This window comes from Uloborus diversus, chromosome 10 (genome assembly GCF_026930045.1).
Source record: "Uloborus diversus isolate 005 chromosome 10, Udiv.v.3.1, whole genome shotgun sequence".
Classification (NCBI taxonomy): Eukaryota; Metazoa; Arthropoda; class Arachnida; order Araneae; family Uloboridae; genus Uloborus; species Uloborus diversus.
In genome coordinates, this window is record NC_072740.1 from 6395539 (window position 1) to 6418028 (window position 22490).

General features: G+C 35.3%; 2 protein-coding genes across 3 annotated transcripts in view; one reads left to right on the plus strand and one right to left on the minus strand.

Moving 5' to 3' along the window:
* LOC129231758 (coiled-coil domain-containing protein 86-like) overlaps positions 1-7799 on the minus strand; it is a 37722-nt gene extending 29923 nt beyond the window's left edge. The window contains exon 1 of one of the 2 annotated variants that reach the window (XM_054866123.1): positions 7605-7799. In XM_054866123.1, the coding sequence (XP_054722098.1) occupies positions 7605-7611 (7 nt within the window). In that variant the 5' untranslated portion in view covers positions 7612-7799. Of the gene's footprint in view, positions 1-5011; positions 5195-7604 lie in introns of those variants that run through there. The other variant, XM_054866122.1, reaches the window with a different exon arrangement.
* A 1817-nt stretch (positions 7800-9616) lies between these two features.
* The window catches only part of LOC129231635 (activin receptor type-2A-like), a 37348-nt gene continuing 24474 nt past the window's right edge, over positions 9617-22490 (plus strand). The window contains exon 1 of the mRNA XM_054865998.1: positions 9617-9773. Coding sequence (XP_054721973.1) covers positions 9617-9773 — 157 coding nt within the window. The remainder of the gene's footprint in view (positions 9774-22490) is intronic.

Genomic DNA, 22490 nt, shown 5'->3' on the forward strand with positions numbered 1-22490 from the left:
ATAATGTTGACAGCATTTTATAAAAATATAAAGGTGTTACTTTATGTAAAATATATTAGGTATTTTGAAAGGCATGTCTGGATAGCAAATAAATGTATGGTATTTTTGTATTGTTTATGTTTAGGATGGTTCTGTTGAGACATTTTTACTTTACATTACTTACATTTGAGTAACTAAGCGCTTTTTTTGGCTGAAATAGTTATTGATATTTGGGGATGTTTTCCGCTTTAAACATCGCAATTTGAATCGTTTTGCCTCTTTTTTAGCAGAGTATGAGAAAAGTTTTTGTTTGATGAAATGCATGTTGGAAAATAGCTTTTATTTCTATTGGTACATATTTCATTGGTGAGCTGTTATAGTAATTTGTCAATTTAAGCACTTTAAATACTTAATAGTAATTGTTCTTTGTGTACAAAAACTTTCTAGTTTCTGGTATTTTTGAAGCGTATATTCGTGATATTTTTTGTTATTTTATGTTGTTTTTATATATATTGTGTTCTGAAGTGCTTTGATCGTGTTTTTTTTATCTGATTTTTTCCTGTTGGCGCTAAAAAAGCTTTGCTAAGAACGATGTATGACATATATCGTCATACATCGTTTTCTTGGCGACGCTTTCTTGGCGCCAACAGGAAAAAGTCGCCAAGGGTGGGGTATATCACATCAGTTCCTAATTCGTATTGGACTCTGCAGTGACCAATTTAAAAAAGCATATAAATGATAAAAACGTATAAAAGAGAAACGTATAAAACGGTGCTTCACTGTATATGAAGGAATAAAAAAGAATGTTCAAACTTAATTACAATAATTGTCCTGATTAGGTTCATATTGTCAGTACTTGGACTGAAAATTGTATGAATTTCGTGCTTACAAAGAATACTAAAGTCTTTTTTTCTTTTTGTTTGGGAAGGGGGCGACACCACATATTGGCGTCCCTGGGTGTCACCCATGCGAGGTACATCACTGCGTAAGTTTCTCCTCATCTTCGGGAACTTTGAAAAGCGAAACGTTTTCTTTGCCTGATCTGAAACCACTTTTGCACACTGGTATAAAACAAGATGTAGCTTTTTTTTTTTTTCTCTTAATATTGGACTTTGATGTGTCCATTAAAATATTTTAAGACTCTTTCATAAATTTTTTTTATGAAACGCGGAAAAACAACATAAATGCATAACTGAATTATAACTAAATCCTGCATCAACTAATGTAAACTTCGTCAAAAGTAGCGAGCTCTCTAACCGCACTGCCCTCTAGCTGAATTCCCAAATTTTGTCCTCAAGAATCGTGGGAAAAACAGCGGCGGTCGGCACACTACTCTTTCTAGGCACTATAGTCACACTCGCAACGGGTGGAAAAAATTTTTACAAATGAATATTTAATCAGTCAACTTGCAATATCAGTAAAATATTTTAACTGATGCCCGATTTAGTTTGTGTTAATGTCACACCTGCAACTTTGGATTGGGCATACATTTTTGAGTTCTATCTCTCTACTAAGCATTTTATCAGTAGCAATTCTAATTTCCTCTGTCTCTCCATCAGAATTGTTTTGGGATTTACTAAAAGAGGTACAGAAAGAAAATAATTCTGAATGCATACCAGTGCCCCCCCCCCCCCCAACCACATCAATCGTCTGCAATCCTTGCATAGAAAAGATATTTAAGTATCACCTTACATTATAAATTTCTGCATTGTAAGCTTTTATTTAAACAGCATAATTTATATTAATATTATAGTCGATGCAGGAAAAATTAGAAGTTAAATGGAAGTGCATTTTCATTGCAGAACACATTCTACAGAAATATACATACATTTACAACTTTATTGTTTTGCTGATGATGTAAAAGTTATGGGTATTGTAGAAAATGAAGAATAGGTAAAACAGCTTCAAGAAGATTTAGATCAGGGGTCTCAAACCTTTTTCGCTCACGGGCCACATTGCAAATTTTTGGAGGTGAGGCGGGCCAGTCTAACAATACTTTAGCTCAAATGATCATTTAGCGCCAGCCCCCCCCCCCCCTCCCAACCATGCATCGCAAATATATACATATGTATTTTTTAATTAAGCTCTCAGGGGTGGTTTTCAAAAATTTCTGGGCTTGCTTCTAAGTTATCATATTTCTTTATACATATTTGCTGTTAGCTAAATTAAATTATATTTCCAGTTCCTGTAAAGCTCTTATAATATAAGGATAGGGAATCTTATAAAATTTAGAAAAGTTCAGAAAACTGAAATAAAAAGCATTTTTTGTCACAAAATAAAATGAAGTTTTTTTTTTTTTTTCTTTTTTTTAAGGCTAATGAGTGATTGATACAAGACAAAACTATTGCAATGTACTACAAATGTATTTCATTGAATTAATGATGATTAAAACTGGAACTAAATGAGAACAGAACTCGTGAAAAGCTTTTTAAAAAATTTCAAAAGATGAAAGATTAATGAGAAGATTGCATTTGTTTACCACTTAAAATTTCACTCCATTCAGGGACAAACTTCATACTTCCAATCATTAAGAATCATTTTAAATGTTCGTCTGATAAAGAAGATCTGTACTTAGATTTAATATACTTCAATTTTGAAAACGTCTGTTCACACTTGTAAGTGGACGCAGAAAGGAGAAAACATCGCTCTAGCGTGATTTTTTAAGTTCTTAAAGTCTTTTTCTGGTAGTGAACTGTAAAATGGAAGTAGGTAAAATTTAGAAAAAAGAGCCAAACCGCTTTGTGGTATTAGCAAAAAAAGCCAATCTGAGCGAAAAATGCCCTCTCTTCTAGATAGCCTCTAATCTTAAGGGGATGGGGAATCCACTTTCCCACATTTCTTAGCTAAATAAAAAGTCACATGTGCATAAAGGAACAAAATTATGAAAATGAAAAACGAAGAGATTAATCACAATGGTTGATGTTCTGTTTTTAAAACGCTATTTGTGGGAGACTTTTGATTTCTGTTTTCAAGTTTTTTGGCAAAATTCAGATTCTAGCATTAAAGTTTGGCAACAAACATTTAAATCTGATGTCAGCCACCCTCTCAGGCTGAGCTGACCACTAATAAAACACGTGAAGACAGGAGTGAGCGCATGTTTTCCCTGGGGCCAGGGGGACTAAAGGGAGGATGTGGTCCGGAGAGAAAATATTTGTTCTTGGAAAGAGCTAAAAGAGAGATGGGTTCTGAACTCGTAGTTAATGGTAAAAAAGGATTAAAAAATTATTTAAATTAATGGTAAAAAGATTTTATAAGTAATTATTTGTAATTAAAAATAATATCTCAATTAAATATTTTCAACGAGGCTGTCTCTGTTCCGATATAAAAAAAAAAGAGTTTGTAAGCTTCCCGCGGGGCGGGACAAAATCTGTTCACCGGGCCGTAGTTTGGAGAGCCCTGAAGGGTCAAAGGGTCAGCTAACACCCCTGTGATAGGAATTTTACGAAGATTATTATCAAACTTCAAATTTTCAAATCAGAAAAAATGGTACACGGAATTAATGTTTACCTGTTTTTTGCTTGGTTCTGTAAGACTTTTTAATTTCTGCTCAGCGCGTCATAATTCAAATGATTGACTGGGTTTGTTTACTGGGCTATTGCTATTTTGAGTTTTTGTTCGTTTTCAAAAGCACAATCATCCCTAATGAGACTAATATTTTATCAGAGCACTCTTCTAACTCAAACTACATGTCGCGCCGCGCGTGTGTGCTTTTTCCAACTATTTTATAGCCGTTTTCTCATATACCTATTCAACGCAGATAGTAACGTGACCAGTCCGTCTGCTTAGAGAAACTTGATGAAAATTTGAAGGAACATGGCGCAAGCTATGCCCAAGGGCGCCCATATAGGGGGGCAAGGGGGGGCTCGAGCCCCCCCCCCCCTTTGAAATTGGAATTTCCTTGTTTCTAGTACTTTTTTCTTGGCAAAAATGTAAAAACATTTATTCTCCAGCCATTAATGAATAAGTTATTTAAAATGAAATGTTTTAATGACACTAATCTGTCCTGAAATCGGTTCCTATGGAGAAAATATCCTCCTAACCCATGGTAAAAATATCTGAGCCCCCCCCCCCCCCCTACAATTTTGTATATGGGCGCCCTTGGCTACGCCATTGGAAAATTTCAGAGAGGGGGAGGAGAATTTAGAAGGGTTTTGCTTTCATTTGGAGGAGGGATGTTCCGTAGCATATGAGAGTGTGCGCCTCACCCTTGGGAACCCCTGCGAAACTTTTTTTTTCGTGCTTTTTTTAGATATGGCGTTGGCCGTTGAAACTTGACCCCCCCCCTTACTAACATTTCTGAATCCACCCCTGTCACCAAACTTCGCCATGCGAGAGAAATTTTGCGATGTATGAAGAAGAGTACTTTTTTCCATTTGAAAAAAAAAGATAAATGAACACATTTCTTAAATTATTTAGTATTCAGTGCTGTATTATTGAATAATTGTATGTTCTGTAACTGAACATTACAGGGTACAAAGTAAAATCATTACAGTTTCTTTTACTTTGAAACAACCATGGCTAATAAAGTCAAAAAAAAAACATGGCTATTGTTATATACTTTATGAAAAACCATTAAAACTGTTTCAAGTTCTAGCACATCATTTCAATAAACTGCTATAAAATTTACTCTGAAACCAATTCAAAACCAGCATTTTTGAGGTAAATTTTCAAAAGAAAGCCGCCCTCCCCCCCCCTCCCACTAGATCCCTGTAATTGTTGCACCCCCAGAATTCGCAGCCTAAATCCGCCTATGTGAGTAAGGGGGGTGGATAGCTTTAAGAAGGCCATTGATCTTCATTGGGGACTAAAAAATTGCCTATGACCAGCCTAGCTGAGCCAAGAGCCTGTTGCTGGTCATCACATTTGTATTTGTATATTTAAGTTTGCATGAGAAGAAAGTAAATATTAGCTTTAAAATGCGAGCCCAATACTTGCTATTCGGTGCATCCCAAAAACAGGTCATTAAATTTTAGCAGAATTTAGACAACTGTGCTTCATCTGTAAAAGCATATTGAAAATGAGACGAAATTACCATTCATGTTAAATAATCACGATTCTTTTCTTGGTAAGCTCCACATGAAAGATCGCTTCAGCGCTAGATGCGCGAATAGTTTTTCCTTTAGATTTTTCAAAGGATAATAATTACAGCCAGAAAGTGAACAGAAAACTCAGCTCACAGCTAATTAACACGTGCATAACACATAATAATGCACGTCGCTCGTAAATAAATAAGAAGAGTTACAGTTAATTCTTTTTCAGTTTATTTTAGCGCAAGAGAACAGTTTCTCAATAATATGCGAAGATTTCATTTTCTTTTTAAATTTGGCAGAAAAAATACTTTTTGTCACTTTTATTTCTTTAGTTCATTGATTATTACTGTTTCAATTCTTAAAGATTGCGAAGGTTTTCTTCTTTTTTCTTTTTCTGTTTTTAATCACTTTCAGAAATTGGCGGCTCCATTTCCGAAAAACTGGTGGATGTTGGCGACGGCCCTAAGCGCTTCTTCGAAAAAGTTTCGAAATTGAGGTCTTTACAAAACATTAGATCAACTTTAATAAAGTGAATACGGTGGTTCGTCCCCGGAAGCTTTCGAAATTTGAAGTTCAAATATCATATTTGTAGGCCATTTTTGCTGACTTTTAGAGAAAGGCATGCGTTTCAAAACTTTTCTGTGGAAATTTTTCGCATTTGAAGTCTTAAATGGCATAACTGTATTCTGTCTTTGATAGAGGACGGGGTGGTGTTCGGGGACTCTCTTCTGGAAAGTTTTCGAAATTGAAGAGCTAAAATGAAATTGTATAGACAATTTATTATAATTTCGGGAATCATAATTTCGCTGAAGTTAGGGTGACTCCTCTAGTAAGTTTCCGAAATTGAAGTCCAATATGCTAACTTTTAAACGATCTTTTATGATGTGGGTCGTCTAGGTGCTATCCCCTGAAAGTTTTCGTAATTGAAGTACTTTAAATGGAAATTTTGGCGATCTTTAATAATGCTGGGGTAAGGCGGCGAGTTATCTCTCGTACCCCAACGGTGGTTGCCGCTGATTTTAGTCGACAAAATTAATTTTCGATTGATTTTTTTTTTCTTTTTCATTTAAAGTTGGGGAAAAATATTTTTAGTCATATCTTCAATTTCGCGCTCGGAGGGAGGGGGATTGGTGTCCCTCTGCTTCTCCTAGTTACGCCCCTGATCATGTTTTGAATTTAAAATAAAATTTATTGAGTAGTAGTGATATTTGCCGCCTTTAAAAAAAGTAGCACCTGAAAGGGAAAAGGTATGTGGAAGTGTGAAAAGAATCAAATGAAATGACTAAAAGGACACTCTGATCCTATGAAAAAGCTCAAATTTAACGCTATTAAATGTGATAAGTTGAAAATGAGAAGTATAATACACGTGTACAATTTTGTGTAATTATGAGCTACATTTAATAATGATTTAAAAGAAAATATTTTTAATGAAAAAAATCTCTCATTGAAAATGAATGGCTCCTACCTCTAATTTTGTTTCCCAATCTGCTGGGGGGGGGGGGGGGGAGGAGTAAATTAGAGTGCCTTAAAGTCTTTATGGGGGCGCCGGTGCCACGAAATTTTCATCTTCACTATTAGAGAATTATGAACTGTTGAAAAATTTCGCAGCGCTTCTGAATCATGAATAAAAATAAAGGGCTGTGCAATGAAGGCATACCAGTTTTATTAATTTTTCTCTGTTAGTTATGATTAGTTATATCAGTGACGAATCTAGGAAAGGAGCTATATGTGTATAAGGCTGCAGCCTCACTCCCCGTCCGCACTTAGTGAAACCGAAGTTTTTGCCTTTCTTTTGCTTCGTTGGAAGCGTCATCAAGACAACATAAAAAATTTTGCCCTTAGCCCCCCTCCCCCCAGGACTAAAAACCCTGGCTTTGTCACCGAGTTATAGAGAGATGGACGCCGTACGAAAGTTAGATGTCCGAAACAGGCGCCTTGGTTCAAAAAAATCTGGAAACAACGACATTGTTCAAAACTTTTAGGTGAAAGTTTTATAGTTTCAACTGAGTTCAAGTCGGCGCTGAATGGTTGCATATTGTTAGATTCGCGAATTGATACTTCAAATTAAAAAAAAAAAATCCTCTGATGTTACTTTTTTTTAATTCCACTTTATTCTTTGGGTGAAGGGAGGTAGATTTGGATGGGAATGAAAAAAGCATTTTACATTAACGATTCTGATTAAACCGATGGATGGAGGTAACTTTGATTTTAAAAAGGGATGATACGTAGTTTTATGATGTTGTCTTATTTGTTCATCTCGTACGATAAATCTTGTGGTACCAGGCGCCTCAATATCCGGTACAAAATTCATTAAAAAAAAAGACTGAGGCGCCGGCGCACTAAGGCACCGGCGCACCGGGAATTTTCCCGGTATCCCGGCGGCCCAGTACGCCGGGAGCCAAGGAGCCTGTTGCTGGTCATCACATTTGTATTTGTATATTTAAGTTTGCATGAGAAGAAAGTAAATATTAGCTTTAAAATGCGAGCCCAATACTTGCTATTCGGTGCATCCCAAAAACAGGTCATTAAATTTTAGCAGAATTTAGACAACTGTGCTTCATCAGTAAAAGCATATTGAAAATGAGACGAAATTACCATTCATGTTAAATAATCACGATTCTTTTCTTGGTAAGCTCCACATGAAGGATCGGTTCAGCGATAGATGCGCGAATAGTTTTTCCTTTAGATTTTTCAAAGGATAATAATTACAGCCAGAAAGTGAACAGAAAACTCAGCTCACAGCTAATTAACACGTGCATAACACATAATAATGCACGTCGCTCGTAAATAAATAAGAAGAGTTACAGTTAATTCTTTTTCAGTTTATTTTAACGCAAGAGAACAGAGCGACCGAAATGGCGGAGTACAGACGTAATTCCAAAACGTTTTGAACTTATTTATCATTGATTTTGCGACGAAAAGCGGAAGCTTTCTGTTTTTCGCACGGCCAAGAAAATTGCTGCGGGAAGAGGTCTCATTTAATCCAGCTATCAGAGAACTTGACGAACAATTTTAGGTGAAAATTAAATGTAAAAATTTTAATTTAACTCTGCAGAAACTTTTACAGGACTCAAATGTGTATTTTTGATAAATTTCTTAACTGTAAATCTTCGATCACGCTTTGTCAACTTTGCCGTTTGACCTTTTTGAACAACCACGATTGCTTATTGTTCTCACTTGACTGTTTTAATGTCCTATCACTTTATTTTCCCACCGCCACCCTCCGCACCATCACCGGCGACCACGATTGCTCCTATAGCGAAAGCCGTCTCCACGTTGCATGTCCCCTCGGTCTCTTCTTTGCTCAAGACTGTACATTTTTAACCTTCTAAGCCTGGAATCATAGTCCAAGTGAGAAAGTCCATTTATTAGCCTTGTAGCTCGCCTTTGAACCCTTTCCAATACATTAATGTCTTTCTTAAGATAAGGAGACCTAAACTGAACAGCATACTCCAAATGAAGTCTTACCAAACTTCTGTATAAGGGCAGAAGAACTTCTTTAGATTTGTTTGAAATAGATCTATTGATAAACCCAAGCATCTTATTGGCCTTGTTACTAGCAATGCTGCACTGTTGGCTAAACTTTAAATCCTGACTTATTAAGACCCCCAGATCAGTAACTTTGTCTGCCTGACTAATGACTGAACCTTGCAAATAATAACTTGTACACTTATTTCCATGCCCTAAATGTAGCACTTGACATTTCCCAACATTAACAGCCATACCCCGTTTATCAGCCCACTCCGTAATATGATCTAGATCCTCTTGCAGCTGTTTTGCTTGTTCTTCATTATCTACAGTCCCCATAACTTTGACATCATCAGCAAAACAATTCATGTTCCCAGAAATATTTTTGTGAATATCGTTCATAAAAACAATGAACAAAACAGGCCCTAACACTGATTCTTGAGGAACCCCGCTTAAAACCTCACTCCAATTAGAATAATTTCCCCTTACAACTACCCTTTGTTTCCTTCCGGTCAGCCAGTTTTTTACCCAAATGAAAGTTTTCCCTCCTATTCCTATATCAGCTAATTTGCAAAGTAGAGCAACATGCGGTACCTTATCGAAAGCTTTTTGAAAATCAATGTAAAAAGTTTAAAGTAATGTTTAAAGTAATAAGCACAATATTAAGAAATAAATAAACAAAATATTAAAGCCAAAGGACTTTTAAGGGTCAACACAATGCAAAAATAATAAAAAAACGACATATCATAATTTTAATCATAAATTATTCCAAAATATTTGAGTGTACGATGACTGTGTGGCATATTATTTCTCCTTCTCTTCGTTTTTTGACCCATTTCAAAAAGAAGATCCCTAATATTTTGAAAAAACTACTGGGTTGTATTTAAAATGACATAGGAATGATGTGAAAAAATATTGGACTTCATATTCGAATTCAGTTTGCGTTATTTTGGTTTTAGTAAAAAATTTCAAAGTGTACGAACACTTTTGGGAGCCGCTGTACGCGGTAGTCTCCCATACGTCAGGTGTTGCCGAGGTGTTCTTCTTTCTAAAGTAGAGTCAGGGACTCTATTCTAAAGTGAAAGTATCTTTAATCAGATGCGAAGGTATGTTTTCTCCAGGAATTTCTTTCTCCATTAATGGTTGCGTTTGACAAGCTCGATCGAGAGCGACCGGTTGGTATTGGAAAGGAGGAACCTGTACAAGGTTGCGTACGGAGGTGTAATATTTTTGTCTGCACGTTCGACACGTGCGGAGGTAACTCTACTGATTTATTTCTTATTAGAACCACATTCGGTAAGTCCCGATTTTCTTTTATTATGAGAGTTCAACATGAAAAATTCGTCCAAAAGAAAAGTAGAGAATGTTGAATCTGCAAGTAGCAGAGAAAAAGAAATAAAAACTGACAATAACGTTTATGAACCGGCAATAAATATAGTAAAAAAAGCCAAAATAGCATTCAAAAATGGCTGTGAAACAATAAAACTGATAATAACAGGCGTTGTCAACAAAATCCCTACAAATAACACTAAAACCCTCAACGAGCAACTAGACAAGATAATTGCCGCGGATGACACCATCAATCTTACAGGCAAAAAAAACCTAGTAATTACAACCAAGAATTTAAATACAGTGATTAATATCTCTAAAACCAAAGAAATTTGCAACACGGAAATCATTACCAGAATAATTGACGAGACTGTAACCTCAAAGTACATAATCAAAAATGTCGACACAGAAATAAAATTGGAAGAAATAGCGGAATACTTGACACAGGACAAAGTTCCAATAGCTCAAATAATAAGGTTCAACAGGAAAGGATCCAAAGAGCCGATACCAGTTATTCTAGTCAAAGAGCTTGGGAAAACTGACAGAAAAGAAGTAAAAATCGGGAGGATCATATACAAAACGCAAAAATACATTGAGCAACCGAAAGTTTGCTATAACTGTCTAAAATTGGGACATCAAAAGAAAGACTGCAAGGGAAAAACAAAATGCATGACATGCGGAGGGGATCATGCTAACTGCGAAAATGACCCCAAATGTATAAGATGTGAAGGCAACCACCTATCTACAGACAAAAACTGCCCAGTATACAAAGAAAAAATCAAAAAAGCCACCCAAACACAATTAAAAACCGACACCCCTGATAAATCTTGGGCCAGCGTTGCCAAGGCAGAAGAACCTGCGAAGGGGCACAACAAGGTAGAAAGAAAAAACAATGCAAATATCACTATAACGGAACTTAGCGACAAATTAGATAGCAGAGATAAGGAAATCAAAGAACTGAGAGCTGAAATCGAAAAATTAAAAGTTTTGATAACATTAACCAATCAAATTAAATCACATCAATGCGAAAGCTGCAACCTAAAAAGCGCGGAAATAGAGAAATTAAAAATAGAAATCTTCAAACTGAATAACTGAGTGACAAGCGAGGGATCACTCACCGATCTATCTTTCTCGAGCCCATTCGAACAAAACGAATTTCACACAGAAGACATTGAATTAGATACGGGAGATATTTAGTCTCGCTGTTTTGTGTTCTGTTGTTTTTTCTGTCGTCATAATGTCGTCGTGGACTACTTTTCTTCTTTGTTGGAATTTACGAGGTCTTCTTGCCAACATTGATTTTCTCAAATTCATTGTCGCTTGGTCCAACCCCCCCCCCCCCCCCCCCCCATCATTTGCATTCAAGAGACATGGTTACCCGATAGCAAAATACCCAGACTTAAAGGATACACAGTTTATAGTAAGGAAAAGGACTTTCCCCATAAAGATGGAGGAGTGTGTACATATGTCAAAGACAATTTACCCTCTTATAGTATTCCTTGCGATATCCATGGCATGGAATCCTTGATGATCCACGTAGTTCTCCACAAAAGGACCTTTAAAATAATTAATTGCTATAGACCTCCATGAGTTTTCAACGACACGACGATCGGGGAACTCAACAATATTACCGACAAATTTTCAATCTTCGTCGGAGATTTTAATAGCAGAGCGCAAAGCTTGGGAGACAGGCTTACCACCCCTAGTGGGAAAAAACTAGAAAATTGGGTCCTAGACAATAATCTACATATACTAAGCGAAAATATACCAACCAGAATAAATAAAGGCAAAGAAGATGGCATCCTAGATTTAGCAATAATAGATAACAGTAATAATAAAATTTTCTCATGGATACGCCTGGATGAACATGGAAGCAGCGACCATTACCCATTTTTAATAAAAACAAACATAGAAAAGAAAGGCGAAACCTATATTATTAAATCGTACAAAAACTGGAAAAACATCACAGAGGATCTAAAAAACAAACTTCCCACGAACTCTCCACTAAATACCATAGACACTCAATACAACCACATAACCAAAAACATAAAAGAAACGATCAGACAACATTCTGTCAGCATAAGTTACAAAATAATGAACAACAACTTTTGGTGGAATCCAAAATGCGCAAAATTAAAAACAGACAGAGATAGGAAGAGAAACAAAGCAAGAAGATCCGCCTCTTTGGAGGACTGGATTAGCTACAAGAAAGCTAACGCCGTACTCAAACACCATATCAAAAAAGCAAGAAGAGAATACTGGAGAAAACAAAATTATAAAATAAACAACCCCCAAGAGCTTTACAATACTGTTAACAGAATTAAAAAAAATCTAGAAAAGGAATACACAAACAACAACCTAACAACAGAAATCAATGGAACCAAGGTAACAGATATTCAAGAACAGGCAAATCTATTTGCGAAACATTTCTCTAACAGTGACAATACAAAAAAAACGGTCGACACAGTCAACATATCTCAACAAGAAGGAGAACTTATAATGACTGAGGAAATTACCATTGAAGAAATAAAAAAAGCCTTTAAAACAACAAGGGACAAAGCCCCAGGCCCAGACCAAATCTCAAACAAAGTTCTTAAAATTCTACCAGATGAGGGACTGGAAGTATTAAGAAACGTCTTTAATCAAAGCATTCAAACTGCCAAAATTCCCGAAGACTGGAAAATTTCGAAAATAGTCCCAATTAAGAGACCTGGGAAAAACCCCAAACAGATCAACAATTATAGACCTATTGCACTAACCCAAAATATCAGTAAACTAATAGAGAAAATAATATTATACAGAATCAATAGAAGAAAAACTAAAGTGTTTCCAAACTACATATATGGCTTCGTCAAAGAAAGAGGTACGGAAGATTATCTTTATGACCTTTACAACTTAATTTATTACTTAAGGGGAAAAAAAAGATTTGTGTACGCCATCGCCATAGACATAAAAGGAGCTTATGACAACGTTTGGATACCAAAGCTGATACAAAAACTCATACAATTCAAAATAGACTACAAAATTATAAAATGGATTCAAAATTTCCTCCACAATAGAAAGATAATAATAAGCTGGAACAACAGGAATTCAGAAAAAGCCATAATTAACCAAGGAATAGCCCAAGGGTCAATTTTATCACCATTTCTATTTAACTGTTTTATTTCCGACATCGGAAATTATATAAAGAAAGGAAGAATATTTTGCTATGCAGATGATATGACAATCATTGTATCCGGGAAGAACAAAAACGAAGCAGAGGAAAAGCTAAACCAAAACTTATTATCCCTGGAACAATGGAGTAAGGAAAACAAAATAACTATCTCAACAGAAAAAACCGTCTTAATTGACTTCTCCCCTAAAAACGAGAAAAACTCCACAAAATTTAACTTACAGGGAACAAGCATCAAATGGACAACAAATCACAAAATCCTAGGAACATATTTTCAAAACAACCTAAAGTGGAATGTTCATACAAATTACCTAAATGGAAAAATGAAGAAAATGCTGCATGTAATAAATTGGCTTGGGAGCATTCAATCTGGCGCCAGTTACGCTAATATTCTCAACGTCACAAAGCAAACAATTATAGCTAAAGCCAATAGGGAAGTTGCAACCTATTAAATGTTCATATTTTGGCTATTGCATATTGTTAATTGACCCTCAAAACTAAAAAATTCACCATCGCCGAATTTTAAAACACCGTGGTTGATTTTTAATGAATTTTTAAAAATCCACGCGCAAAAGTGCGCTCTTCTGAAACGTCACGAGCATACGTCACAGGGCGGAAATGGGCAGCCTTCCGCCGAAGATCCCTTGTTTTCGCTAGGAACATTTTGAGCGCGCTGATATTTTTATTTTTTAGAAATTCAATAATCCATTTGAACACACTATGGAGGCCGGATTCGTTAAAGCACAATCTAAATAATCTTCCTCAAATAATATCAATGGTGAAATTCGAATATTTCCGAGAGGATGAGAGGTTTAATGTTCCAGAAACGCGAGGAGATAAGCCTTTTACGTTTCATCTTCGAAGTCGAATGCACGTTCTTCGATTTCTCCCATGACATGGGAACCGGTTCGCTAGCGTTTCTCTCCTATCGGACGTCACTTCCTATGCCATCTGACGTCACAGGCGCTTGAATTTTAAAAATTAATTTAAAAAAACTACTTATCGTATCGCAAAATTTTTTTCGCCTATGATGTTCATACATGTTACTCTATCATATAAAAATAAAATTGAAAAATCGAAAACTTCCCTATTACGGAATTACAATCAGAGTCAAAGATACAAAAGCGAATCAAAAACAAATTGAGACAACAGAAAATAAAGCTTTACGGAAAGCACTAGGGGTTAATACCTTCGCTCCAAATAAATTAATCAGGATCATTACAGATACAGAAAACATAGAAACCCGCATCAAATGGAATTACATAAAATACATCAGCAAACAAAAATTTAAAAAGAATAAAAATTATATCACCTCAATCAAAAATTTCCAAAAAAACCAACCACACATGTTTGAAATAGTCACTAACCTTGAAAAAATAGAAAGAGAAACCAGGGCGAACGAAAATTGCATATGTAAAGAATACATAAAATCGGAAACAGACATCAGCAACATCGAGTATATCCTGAAGAACAAAGAATTTCAAAAACCAAACCCAGACTACATCATCAGGCAGACCTTTGAAGAATTCAAAACACAACACCCCAATTATAACATCTGGGCCACTGATGGTTCAAAATCAAATAATACAGCATTTTCTATCTATAACAAAAAGGAAGGATTAAAAAGGAAAATAAAAATCCCACCCATCTGTTCAGTTTACACGGCGGAACTAGGGGCTATCTGGTACGCTGCAAAATTCCTTATTAAAAATGACTCCCCAAATATTATTTTATCCGATTCCCTAAGTGCCATTACAGCACTAAAAGAAGAAAACGAAAATGAAGACCTACTGGTATACAACACTAGACACCACTTATCGGAACTCTCAAAAAAGAACAAAACCAAAATAGTATGGGTCCCTGGGCATAAGGGAATTCCAGACAACGAAGAAGCGGACAAACTAGCCAAAGAAGCAGAGTCATGCTCCCAGACACCTATGTCTCCTATCTGTACATGGAATGACACGCGAAATTATATAAAAAAAGAGAGGAATAAAGAGTTGCAAATCATATGGGAGAGATCAAAATATTTCTCCAAATACAAAAATATTGTAAACTCAATCAATGAAAAGTATAAGTGGATTAAGAACAGAAGCGAAGAAACAAAATTGAATAGAATCCTAACCGATTCCTTCTTAACTAAAGAAAAACTGTTTAAACTAAGGAAATCAAATACCCCCAGCTGCGAGACCTGCCAAAAAATTGAAAATACCCAGCACGTAATATGGAATTGTAGTAAAAACATTGAACAAAGGAACTTTATTATAAAAACTATAAAGGCCAATAACTTATGTTCAAATGACATTTTTAGTCTGGATTTGCTTAGGGATCCAAGATACGGAAGGGCTATCCTCGCCCTCTTCTGATCCCGACCTCTCTTTGCTCTACTTTTATACTGTCAGATTACTTCAGTTATTTGCATATTTTACTCACATTAATGCAGTTACTTCACCCATCAAAAATAAATAAACAAATAAATAAATATATATATAAATATATATAATTCTACGCAATTTTTAATATATTTAAGACGGCTATAAAAAGATCTGCCTTAACAAAACTGTTTTTAATTCAAAATAAGATACGAAAGGGAGGCAAAGCGCGCTGTACGCAGTCCTCAACAATATTTTCTTCCGGGAACTCCAGAAGAAGAAGAAGAAGAAGAGAGCGACCGGTTAGTTAATCACGTGACAGCTTATGATCACGTGCTCCAATCAACCAATCAACTGCTTAGAATGATCACCACCGTGGTAACCGGTTAATCATGGAACGATTCGGTTAGTAATCAGTTACTTACCGGTCGACCGGTGAGTTTCTTCGAACGCAACCTTTGGAAAATTCATCCGGGAAGTTGAGGATGCGTAGACTAAAAACAACGCCATTGTTGTTATAATGGAAAAGAAACATTGATGTAATTGTGTGGTTTGTTTTCGTTCCAAGGCCAGCATGCACTTCTAAACGTGCTACCAAATTATTTACAAGTGATGATGTGTGTCACTCGCCTCAAGATCAGCCTTCTTTTGTGGTTTTATTGGTACTTAAACCAAAAAGAGCCCGCTGTAGGTCTGCTCAGATCTTGTTGTGTACAAACATAAAACGCGTTCTACAGCATCCATGTGTAAATAAGTTTCTAACATCTGGGATTAGTTGTGAAATCTGAATGCATGCTTAGGAAGATGTCAGCATGTTATTCGTAGCTACTATTAACACTCTTAGAACACGAACGATTCGGCCAATTTCCAGATATTCTTTACCGTATTTTCTTCTTGCTCTTCATTTTCTTCTCAGTCTGTCTAATGGTAAGCATTGAAAAGAAATCGCTTTATTTCTTTGCATATCAACTGGAAGGAAAGCTCTTTTCGTTGCAGATATTGATACTATGTGTGTCTATTTATCAATGTGAGGGAGGGTCACACCTGACTCGGTGAAATTATTATTTATGTATATGTTTTAATACTTAGTATGTGTGTGTCGAGAAAACACGCTCTGAATTTAGCTTGTGACGCGTGCGTATTGGCCACAATATTATCTTCTTAAAACCGAGTGCTTCAAAAAGAAAAATTTGTGAAAAAAAATCATACATCTCTTTGTTTTTTATATCTCAGTGCCAAAGAAGTTGACTAATTTGCTTTGAGCACTCTTATTGTCTGATTCTTGTAGTGTTGTTTTTCGAGGAGTACTCGTGGACCTAAAAAATGTCGTCATTTGCTCGCCTGGCTTCAAAATGTTCGATTGACATCTCTTGAATTATAGCTTTCATTTGCTTTAGCTTGTATTTGAGCTACATTATTCTCAGTAGTGATAACATTGACCTTAACCATTATAGTAGTACCTTGTTGATGTGAAATTGAGGGGACCACAACAACTATTTCATGTTAACCTAATTTCATCTTATCCGATAAATTATTGAGTGATTGTTGGTGCTGTCTGCATCATGGTGCAGACTACACCATTGAAATTTTCAAGGTGTTTTACAAGTATTTTCGTTTCATCATTGGTAGATGGTGTTTTTTTTTTTGGGATGCATCATCGCTGGAAAGTAAGATTTTATTAAGCGCTATATGGTCGGCGATGTTAATGCTCTAAAAACAGGTTGTTTGTTTATTTTGATTAAATGAACTGACGTTATTGATTCTATAAAGCAGAGTTATTTTCTTGATTTAACAGGATAGTTAACTAGTTCGTTTTGTTAGATTCCAATGTCAATCCTATTCAGTAAGCTATAAGTTTTATTAATGAATTTGCAAAATGCATCGGAGTTCAGAAGAGCAAATACCATCGAGTTGAAATTACGTAGAGGAACCCAGTTAACCTTTTCCCCTACTGGAGAAACACCCCAGAGCTCCCCACAAACCACGTGATTGAAAACTGCAACATTTGGCGTTAATCGCATATTTTGGCGCACGCGATAGTTTCATCAGCTTTTTTTCATCCATCTCAACTTTTGACTAATGGAAACAACCCCATTTTAATGAGAAAATTATTTATCAGTTACTGAAGGGACTAAGATAGCAAAAAGTAGCTTGAATAAATTGTAATTTGTAATGATATTTTTAGCAGTTTGGGGTTGTACTGGTACGTAAGGTAAATGCATGCAAGATTCTTTATTTATGACGTAATGAGTTACCATGATTATTATTTTATCAAATCACATATCAGGAAAGATATTAACTATACATTTACCGTATATACTCGCGTATAGGTCGATCTCGCGTATAAGTCGACCCCCCCTTTTTCAGAGAAAAAATCTAAAACCCGCGTATAAGTCGACTCCCATACTTTCCAAAAACATTGCGAATTATTTTCAAAGAAATTTCAAAATAATGAACACATTTATTTACAAATAAAATAGGAATTAAATAGGAAAACATTTCTAAAAGCCTTCAAACTCGGATTCCGAGTCGGACGCAAAAAAAAAAGTTCATTAAAGTCCGCTTCCGTCATCACCGCGTCATCGTATACATCGGCGGCTGCAGAATCGTCAATGATATCAGAGGATGCGTTCGACGAACCTCACCGGTCAACCGGTAAGTAACCAGTTACTAACCGCTTTGTTCTATGATCAACCGGTTACCGCAGCGGTTACCATTCTAAGCAGTTGATTGGTTGATTTGAGCACGTGATCATTAGCTGTCACATGATTAACTAACCGGTCGTGCTCGTCGAACGCACTCTCAGTCTGAATGGCGTGACTGTTGACGATAAATATTTTCATACGTTTCACGATATTTGTTAATTGCTGATTTGATCCTTAATAAAGAGGAATAAAATTATCTTTATTTATGTGTATTATTTAGGTTTTTTTAGTTATTATTTTTGAATAAGTTTACTTTTTCACACGATCAACTTATCAGCAACTACCTGTTACCGCACATCTGCATTTCTCGTAGCTTCCCAGCTCTCGTTGGTCGGAAAAAAATTTTTCGGAAAATTTGACCCGCGTATAAGTCGACCCCCCTTCCTTTGATCTCATTTTTTGGACAAAATTTCTCGACTTATACGCGAGTATATACGGTATGCATAATTGCAGACAAACATAAACCAAATTAGCCATCTAATATTAGTTTTTCTTTTTTTTTCTTTTGCTTTTGAAATTATTTTATTTTTGAGCAAAAACGATTGTTTTCACTTGACAGTAGTTATGATGTCCTTTGATTTTGTTTTTCTATGCTTTTACTGCAAACTCCTCTGGTGCACGGGCCTCCAGAAGCATGTCCCTCTTCCTCAGTAATGGCATCCGTGTCCTCTGGTCTAGAGCCCCTATAACTGGAGAGGCCGACGCATCCGCCATTTTGGAGCAAGCGTACAACAGGGAAGGCTACCTTTATTGGCAAACACTCGCCAAACAGGGAACGAGAGAGTCAGAGAGCGAAGGTGAACATTGGCGAAATTTTGGAAACAGTTGGCGTCCCTTCCAGGCTGCCGGTCACATTGCGGGCTATTAATTATCCATTTCTTTTTTCTTTCTGCATCTGCTGGAAATCTGAAGAGCTGAAATCCTTTTTTGGAGCTGTTTGCACAATTTACAGCCGAACAACCACCCATTTGGCTCAATTTAACACATGCTAAAGAAATGTAAACAGCAGCAATGCTATCGCTACGAAGCACTGGATCAAGTTTGCTCCAAAATGGCAAATGCGTCAGCTCCTCCACTATAGGGGCCTTAACTCTGGTCCACGGGCCTCCGCAAGCATTTCCCTTCCCCTGTGCGGTGGCATTCATGTGCCTCGAATCGAATTATTTATAAACAGCCTTCTTGACTTTACACAATGATTTTTACACGAAAACAGTATCAAGCATCCAGCACCTGGCATTAGGCATTCATTTGAATTTTAACGACTTGAATTCAAGTTATGGTACAGGATTTGTGCACTCCTTACAAACTCCTTATAAACTGCTGATTTCAAAGAAAAAAAAATAACGACCCTTAAAACTCCTGAATTTTGCTATTATCTCCTTACAAACTCCTTATTTTTTTTATTCTACATGACCTAAAATATTGTCTTCTGCCGCCAATCCGATACAAGTGATGACGTTTACCAAATTTTACCGGAATTCCAGTATTTTTTCGTCTATTAATACTGGTAATCCAATTTTTTTGTTAGATATTTTCTTCGCCACATCCGAATTTTTTTCCCATAATTTTGACCATTATGTCGATAATTATTAATAATATAACATCTTGTAGACTTGTTAAAGTACCATTCTAAAGTTTTTTTTTTTTTGCTTTAATAAATTCTTTCATTTACCGTTTTTAGACTTTTGATGCTTTCATTTTGGTTAAAACAATCTCTTTGCATCCGCCGTGGGTATAAGATTTTTTGCATTTATGATGCTTACTTTGCCTTGCGAATAGGCAAAGAAATTAAGTTCATTTGTATTTTTATTAAAATCATTAAACTGAAAAGCTTTTAACGAAATTCATGCTCTTTATGAGTGTTGAATATCAGAATGTTAAGAACGGAATCGCTGAAATTTATTTTTGTTTCAATTTTTTAACGTGTTTTTTTAATACGCACGTAGCACCTGTAGTTAGCTAAGTTCAATTTTTGGATTTAAAAAAAAAAAACGGATTTTTTTTATTTAAATCATTTCTTTTAAGTTTAAAAATTTGTAGATATTAATTATACTTAACATGAATAAACATAACATATTTTATACAATAGATAAAATAGCAACTTCATAGCTAAACAGTAGTACCACTATATTTGTTAGAATTATAATTTTCATATTTTTTAGAAGAAAAATTCTTAAAATTAGTCAGTTTTCTATGTGTTTCAGCATAGAGTCACACGAAAGTTTTGAAATGGTCTACAAAATTTTGATCAATTTTGAAGATTAAAATAATTTGTACAATTTTTTCAAAGCAATCCCTAATGTTTTAATTATATTTTCTGCATTTCAATCTCGTATGAGTAACCTTATGTTTCTATGCCAAAATCAAACACAAGCTTGGATAAAAAGTATTTGTTGTGTTTGAAGTTTGTATTCTGTTGTTTTGTATTCTGTAAATATTTCAATTATTTTGATAGTTGGGAGTTATTTTGGCCTCTACTACTTTCAGTCGGCTTATTATAGAGTTCTTATTTTAGGAATTATTTTATTTTTTTAAGTCTTTTTTTTTTTTTTTTAATCAGAAAATTGTTAGTACGTGTTTTGTTTTTGAGAAAATACTTTATTTTCAATATTTATCCCTTTTTTTATTCATTTCCAAAATAAAACATATTTTAATGGTTCCCCCCACCCCATCGTATTTGATTTTGATTCCGAGACGACTCAAGTCTAAGAAGCAGTAAATACATATTTTTCTGTAAATTTAGTATGTTTTTGCATTCAATGTATTGAATGAAAGCAAAAATAAATAATGTTAGAGTTGTACATATTTTTTCTGAAATACGTTTTAAGAAATGCATCTTTAAACAAGAAACTAGTCCTTAAAAAATAAATTGAACTCCTGCAAAACTCCTTACTTTTAATTTTTAAAGTTGAGTATGAACCCTGTGGTAGCGATAAAATCCAATAGTAGAAACAAGACCCCCAAGGAGTAGGGTTCTATCGCAATTCGTGATTGGAAAAAGCATAATTTGGATTAAAAAAATCTTGAAATTTAAACTAGTTTTATTTTATTTTAATTTAATAAGCATACTTTATGGTAGATAAGTTTGCAATGCGGTTGTCAGAACTGGTTATGGCTTGGGGGTTGCACCGCGCTCTCTACCCAAGTATTTCCTCTCTATGGCAAATACAGTCAATTTGCGATAACTCGAATCTAAAGGGACCGACAAAAAACTTCGACTTATTGGAAGTTCGACTTACCGCTAGTTTCGGTTTTCGGCGTTTTAATGTTAAAAACCATCAAGTATTTTAATATGTACATACAACAGACAAAATTACAGAACTTAATCCTTTTTTCGCACAATATGTAGTTTCTCTGTGAAGTGTTTTGAAGCCTGAGTTGTGTCTGGTCTCGAACTTCTCCAGCCATCCAGCTCTGACGTGGAAATTTTCTATGTTCAGTAATATAGCAAAATTCGTTGCTTTCCCACGCAGCAGAGACCCACTTACAGGAATGGCATGGTCTTGATTTTGATACTGCTGGAACCACTTGAATAGAGCTAGTTTTACTTCAGGAAAGGTGCACATCTTCATTCATTTCAAATTCAGATTCATGGATTTGTAACGCTTTTGAAGAGTCTTTCTTTTTGATGGTTGGACTCCTTTCAATGTCATAAATAAGATTTACTTTATTTTCTAAATCTAAGGTTTTTAGTTTTCGCTTAGACATCTTTAATAGTAAAGACATCTTTGTCTCTCTCTCTCTCTTATCAGCAATTGATTGAACTTAAGAATGGAGCTTTACATTTTTCTTGTTAAATTGCTTATGAATACTTGAATTTTATACAAAAGCACTTTAACCTTGTTCTTTTTCTAATAATTGATCTCTTTTTGATGGGTTATTTTTATTTGGACTTGCAAAAGTCGGGTATTAATCGATCGCGTCATTTTCAAAATGGCGCGATTTTAAAAATAGAACAAAAACCAAAACAGATATTTTGAACGAGTCAAAATAAAGTCAAATATACTGATTTAAGATTGCAAATGAGCAATTTTCACACTCATATGAGAAAATGTTTCGTTTTTGCGATCGCGATTTTTGCGTTGGGTTCATTCGCTTGCGATTTATTATTATTATTATCTAATTGCCAATGATAATTGGGAAGGGGGGGGGGGGTTCTGTTTGCTTTTTTCGCTAAGAAAAATTTCCAGGAAAACAAAGGTTAAGGGAGTGCTTTTTGCTTGATCAATCAGAGGCACTTGTTTTATATTTTATGGTAAAACCCATTTTTAAAGTAAATTTTGAGTTAATCTCATTGTAACTGACCAAATAGTTTCTCACATAACTAAGTCTTGCAAGTGTATTATTTGAAAATAATTTTACAATGATAAAATCACAAAAACTTAGGGCAAAAATAAACAATTTATTTTATTTCATGCCTCCCCCCCCCAAGTAT